The sequence below is a fragment of the Zerene cesonia genome, chromosome 14 (genome assembly GCF_012273895.1).
Source record: "Zerene cesonia ecotype Mississippi chromosome 14, Zerene_cesonia_1.1, whole genome shotgun sequence".
Classification (NCBI taxonomy): domain Eukaryota; kingdom Metazoa; phylum Arthropoda; class Insecta; order Lepidoptera; family Pieridae; genus Zerene; species Zerene cesonia.
In genome coordinates, this window is record NC_052115.1 from 5,398,809 (window position 1) to 5,405,601 (window position 6,793).

The window sequence follows — 6,793 nt, forward strand, 5'->3', positions numbered from 1 at the left end:
CACGCCAACGAAAGAGAGGAAGCGAAGCGAACGCAGCGGTGTAAAGGACGCCGGCGGCGCCGAACATGCTAAGCGGGCGAACGAGCACATGCGCGCCGGCTCGCGCCGACCCTGTTACCTTAAATATCAGATTGCTTTTCGTGTCACCCTTCTTTTTGGCAACGTCGGAGCTGAGACGTCCCCTCCGTTCCGTGCGCTTTTTTTGTAGATTCTGCAAGATCTAGAAAACAAGCGAGAAACACGAGATAGTAGGAAGAGAGCGAGGCGCCCGGGAGAGCGCGGTCGGAGGTCGTCGCGGGGTGTGCGGGGCGGGGCGGGGGCGCGTGCGGGCAGGCACTAACACCGACACGAGCGGGAAGGGCTAGGCCCCTACACTAGCTAGGAACGCGCGAGTCGCATGCGGCACCTGCGAGGTGAGGTCGCGGGAGCCTCCGCCATCGGGGCCGCCGGGCTCGTCGCTCGGTTGCGGGCCGGGGCTCATCTGCACACACCGTCACTGTCACGTCAACACCACCACCCTCCCCGTCCTTTACTTCTCACTGACTCTCCGCATTCTTACGAACTGTCACCGTTTGCCTATCTAACCTAGCTTGTTGTATTTGTGATTTACATTGCTGCTGTTTGCTTAGTTTTGATAAGTCACCAAGATTTTTATTTATTTTATACGGTACGTATGATAAACATATATATAAATATATAATACTTTGATATCTGGATGATTGAAATAAAATTATAATGGTATCGATAATTATGCAAAGCGCAGCTGATTTATAATATCGCATCAGCGTAATGCTAAGGCTTCGAAGAAGCAGCAACATAATACGAATTGTTTTGCAAATAATTGACTCGGTGAGTGTGGGACGGTTTGGGTCTGCGGTCTGGACGATTTATCGCGGCGCGGCGCGGGCTTCGGAAATTTGAAACGGATAGTTTACGAGTGAGAGCGTGCTTAGGCAGAAATAAGCTTGCAGAAAGGCAGTAGAGAAGTGCAGAGCGGGACGGGCTCACATTCAGTGGAGGTGGGGGAATGGTATAATACAGGATTACAACACACTTCCAATAAGACCTTATTGGGATCACTACGATCTAGAACATTTTAGATCAATAATTAATAATAATTATAAAATATTTTCCTTCATATTATATACAAACACATTTGCCAATAATCTCATATTTGGTATGCATCAATTCCACAATCATTTAATCCAATATTATATTTATGTTAGTAGGTGTTCATCTCATGTTAGTCGATGTGAGCGTAATGTGTTAGAGCAGTGTTAGTGGGGAAGTAAAAATAAGTAAAAGTGTCGGCTAGGAGAAAGATGATGGCTTACATATACTTCCTCCCATTGCGAAACATATCGGACGAGTCTTGAAAGTCGAAGTAGTCGAACCAAAGATAGAAGTTTTGCTAACCGAAGTATCCTTAAAGCACGACCGGCGTGTAGAATTTGAAAGCTTTCACTAAAATCCTGTGGACACAACCAAAAATATATTACTATCTGGGCCTTTACTATGGTGCTCCGATGAGCTGGACAAATCCGAAAGGAGCACCCAGAGAAGTCCCTAAACATACGAAGTGTAAAACCATGCATTTAGGTTACATGAGTAAGTAGTTATCAGGCCAAAGAAAAGTGCCAAGCAAATACTGTACATATTAAAATTGCTATAAACTTCTTAAAACTTTCCATTAGAGAACTGGGTTTTGTATTAGTATCATAAAGCTTAGTACATGACAAAAGATAAGAACAAAGATAAAATGCTGTACATAATTTATTAAGCTTCAATATATAATACGTAAATGCTCACGATTTTAATTGATATCGTTATATTTCTAAGTGTTAGTAATAATAAAATAGTACAATTTGGTCGTGTTGCATATTATAATAAATAAAATGACGAAAGGAATTAGCGAAAATTGGAAGTGTTATGGTAAAAAGATAAAATTAAAAAGAGAAACTATGAAAAACAAGCATAACCATGCTGACAAAATTATGTAAATAGATTAACATAAAAGTAAAAGGTACATCGAAGTAAGTTTGCAATAACATTTCTACAGAGTGCGACATCTGAAGAGTTAATAGAATGTGCACAGAGTTTAAATGTGCATAAGATAGCCAAGGATAATTCAGTAATATAACCTACAGATTAGGCTTTGAAGCGAAGAAGATCATTGAGTGAGTTGAAATTGGATATAAACGTGCAGATAGACAAGTTTTTATCGTAAAATATAGTTCACATTTTCGAAGAAGTCTAATTCGGTGCAACCAAACCTTTCGAGGTTCCAAATAAACCTTATAAGTATGAGATCTAAAACACGACACGTTGCTCGTTCTCATGGCAGTTGCGTATATTGACAATGGGAAACGAATAAACAAAACAAAAATAAATAATGTTTGCTATAAAACAAATGACACCCAAGCTGAAACAGAATATCAACAACATAAAAGATAGATTAACTCTATAATAATAGGAACACGGCCAAATTGCAACGTACGTTTACCTGATTGAAGATCAAGAATATATAATCTAGTGGTATACTAGAGATGAGGTCCAGGAAGAACCACGTCCTTAAATAGTGCTTTGCTATTAACTTGGGATCTAATATCACTTGTTCTGCATTATCTTGCTGCATTATTCCTGAAATTCAAGAGAATAAGTTAAACATACGAACAATTATTTTCATGCAAAAAATGCATATACATTATAATTTAATTTAAAATATGGAAACTTTTATTTTAAAAGCACACGATTACCGCACATAAACCTAATCCGCATAATATAAAGATTGAAATATATCTTTATCGTATATATGAAAGATATATCTTTATTTCAGTTCATCTATTATATAAAGCTTGTTTGTTAAACAAGTAGTGTTTGAACTATAGAGAGCACTAGTGGCTATAGTGCTATTCAAGTGTTTTGTATTCGAAATGCATAATAATAGTAACATGATTGAGTACATTCAATGTATTGTGAACAGCTCACTGATTCTACTTGGAAATAATGCTGATTATGTTCGGTTCTTGGCTACGATGTACTTGAAATTTAAAAAGATTTAGGATATATTTATAGTGTTAACGTTCAGTTTTATTTTAACTTGAAAAATAATTAATAACCGTCGTTTCGACTCGTACTTCATACACGTACATCAAATTATTTATATAATTTTAATACATTATACAAATCTTATTCAAGACATATACAATATTCAAAATGTATAAATCGTTTTCATGTAATTTTAATCTACTTACTAAAATATAAAGAAAATTAAGAAACAGATTTCTTGATTTTCCTTTTCTTCAGTAGTTAAATAGATAAAAACTAAAATGCTATTTCCAATGTTTGTATTTCACTTAGCTTTTGTTACCTATATATATAAACATGAATGTTTGTCTGAACGTCATCGATGAACTCAAAAACTACTGGACCGATTATTTTGTAAATTATAATATTTTACCACGGATAAGGTTTGTATAATATGCTACATTTATGACACTAGCTACCAGGTGACTTCCTAGATTTATTTTAGTTGTTGGCATAGCAACGTGCGCGGGGTACCGTTAGTGTTATATAAAATTAATGAATGCGTAGATACCTGTTCTAAAATTAACAACGATATCTATAAGGAATATAGTATCCGATAAACAGTTGAAGGCTATCCATCGAGTGCTGAGGTCGTCGTTGAAGAAGGAAATGGCGACAGGCAGAATGATCAGATTGGCGACTAACAACAGCAGCATGCAGAGGTCCCAGTAAAATCTGAAACAAGACAAATATCTTAATACATTGCTTTACGTGGAATATTACTCGTATTGCACGTTTTCAACTGTGTTTTTGTATCTCCTTTAGACTCGATTTGCACCCAGTTCAAACGGTCACATTAATTTGAAACTATATATAATTCAACAATAATTTTGTGCGTTTATCTAGCTACCCTGATTACAATTGTCAGGAAAAAATAATGTTCTTAGGTAAGCTCTGTATAAGAGCAAGATATACAATTTGATTAATTCTATCGTTACAACGTGTTTTAAGTTTTTCTTTTTTATGATACATATTAATTATTCATATTTATTATATGTATTGTAGAACGATGTAGTTTTTTTATGAATTGGCAAATTAATAAAAAAACACGATTCATGGAGGGATGACTGTACGCGGCACGGGTAGCATAATTCAATTTAACATGCTAAACCTGATAAACGGTTTAGCACTTAACTGAGGAAAAGCATTATTCGTCTTGAACACTAATGGTCAATGTACGAGACCTGATTGGTGACATGTACATACAAATTATCCAATAAAGTGGCGATTCAGCCGGTAATTGTACTAGAAATGATCTCATCTGTCCAATCTTGCACCTGATGGCCCCAAGCGACTAGACAAATTCGTTAGTCCAATACATATTCAGGCAAATTAATATTATGCAATGGCAACCTTTTATTTTTCACAATAAAAGGTTTGCAATGTCTAATATTGATCTCAAACTACTATTTTTAAGGTTAGTTTTTAGTTATCGATAGTAAGGACGATACAGATTTGCTTTTACCTTCAATTCGCAGAAAGCGTTTTATTTTGTAATAACCAACAATTCAATAGACAATAAATCGCTTGTACTTTCGCCACTGCGTGTCGCATCTTAAGTGGAACTTCTGTGATGATCTAAGACTTGTGTAATGTGAAATGACATAATACGTTTCTACAAATCATTTTTATTTTCGTGACTGTAGACTTTAATAAAGGAAATTCTCAAGGCAAATATGACACGAATAGAAGCTTAAGGAATTATGAAGTTATATTGTGATCAGAGAAGAGTATATGAATTATTTTGAAACCGGAATTTTGACTTGCCTGTCGTTTGCCATGGCGCCATGAGAGCAAATCGCTTCAATAGAGTCTAATACAAGTCTGATAGCTATCGCAGTGACGTCAAAATCGCTTCTCGTTTCAACTAAATTAAACCAAGTCAAAGGGACAGTCGTAATTAAGCTTTATGTAGAACAATAATAAATTTCACCCGTAAACTAAAGATTTAATTTTGACAATTAATGCCGTCATGCTTTGTATTTACGGACTCGTCGCTAATTATGTTAAATTGTTTAATCAGCGTAGGAAACGTTGTTAAAAATCCTCAGTGAGACTGGGAAATGCTGACGGAAGCTGCGCCAGTAATTTAATTAAAAGCGTTAAAAACATCTTTTGGTGCGGTAATGGATAAAGTTGGTTGGACGGATGGAATTAGTACTAGATTTTCTGATTAAAAATGTAATATTCAATGTGTAAAAATGTAATATTTTATTTTAGTACACGGTATTTTTTTTGAATGAATTCGAAACTCCTTGAGAATCAAGACATTAAGGATGTAATGGTGTATATTAAGTGCTTAACAGTGGTGGCTCAGTTGTTAGGACCTAGGAGTTCAAACAAAAGGGGGTTCGAAAACAAAGGAATGTGCAAGACATACATTGTTTATTTCAATTTATTACAGACACATTATCTACACCACTATTTCTCGAATCGGGGAAGGAAAACATCGAAGAAACCGGCATCAAAAATCAATCCAAGATTCAAAAGTTCGACATGTGACATCTGCCAACCCGCACTTGGCCTCTGCATTGGGAACATATATGGGCTGATGATGATGATGATGTCTACAATGCTTATGTATATGGTGAATCTGTTTTATTCATGATTTATTTATGAAAAGTTAGGTGAGGTCTATTGTTTTAAAAGAATCATGAAATTATAGACCTACTATAAATTCCTTTCCGTTGCAAACACGTCGATCACGAAATTAATACGAAAAAGTATATACCAACTCCTTTGTTAGTTTTCTCATAAATAAACGAGCTTTTCACTAAAGGTAAATGAGCGCAATGAAACAAAAATGGCTAACAATATTAGCACGTTAGGTGCAACTAACGACATTGTACAGACTTGCTAATTAGAGCGAAGTGCAGTGCCCTAAATCAGGTCTAAGTGCGGCACTAAGCTTCTGTCAACACCGTTAGCTGATTTAGTGCATCGAGGGTTTCATTCATTACCTAGGTAGCAGTATAATGTCAAATGTTTAATAATTTCGAAGATAAATTTTGACGCTCGCTCGGAGTAGAGTAATATAGCTTTTAAAAAAAGCACTGTCATAAAAAAATAGGTAAATATTATACAGAAACTTTTAAAATGGAAATTTATACAGATTTATTACCAATTAATTCAAATTTTATGATTGCGATATGCAATACAAAGGAATATAATTGGCTGTAATCCACATTAACAGATAACATTTATATTTTACATAAACAATCGTATAAATAGCAATAGCTACATTACGTAAAGAATGGGACAATTAGGATTATCCCTGTTATGAAATGTATTCCGAATTTCGCAACTGTAACAGAAAACGGTAAACAGAAAAAGAATTGTATTTGAATCCCGTTAACCCCTTTGCCGTTCTTAATTTAGCAATGACTGGTTGTTTGCAAATATCGCAAAATTGGTATTTGATTTGGTATTTGATGATTATTTGTACTAGTTTTAAAGCGGCGCCAGAGTTCTGAAGTGCAACTGTTTTGTTTCATTGATCTTTCGGCACCAGTCGGATCTAGATTATTGTATCTGTATAACATACATTCTCTAATAGAACTGTCACACATTAAAAATCTCTTAATTAAGAACCGTGCATAGCTTGGTAGTTGTAAAAATGATTTTAATAAATCTTAATATATATATATTAAGATTTAAATTAATATATATATATTTTATTAATTGTTGAATACTTTATGAGTCCATC

The 6,793-nt window shown here is 35.2% G+C and overlaps 1 protein-coding gene across 11 annotated transcripts in view; it reads right to left on the reverse strand.

The window, feature by feature from the left end:
• Positions 1-6,793, reverse strand: part of LOC119831591 (potassium/sodium hyperpolarization-activated cyclic nucleotide-gated channel 2) — a 184,929-nt gene that overhangs the window by 6,685 nt on the left and 171,451 nt on the right. For 8 of the 11 annotated variants that reach the window (XM_038355003.1, XM_038355002.1, XM_038355012.1 and 5 more), the window contains 4 exons: positions 3,599-3,762; positions 2,498-2,640; positions 1,335-1,472; positions 119-220 (listed from right to left, as the gene is read on the reverse strand). In XM_038355003.1, the coding sequence (XP_038210931.1) occupies positions 119-220; positions 1,335-1,472; positions 2,498-2,640; positions 3,599-3,762 (547 nt within the window). The remainder of the gene's footprint in view (positions 1-118; positions 221-1,334; positions 1,473-2,497; positions 2,641-3,598; positions 3,763-6,793) is intronic. The other 3 variants (XM_038355004.1, XM_038355006.1, XM_038355005.1) reach the window with 3 other exon arrangements.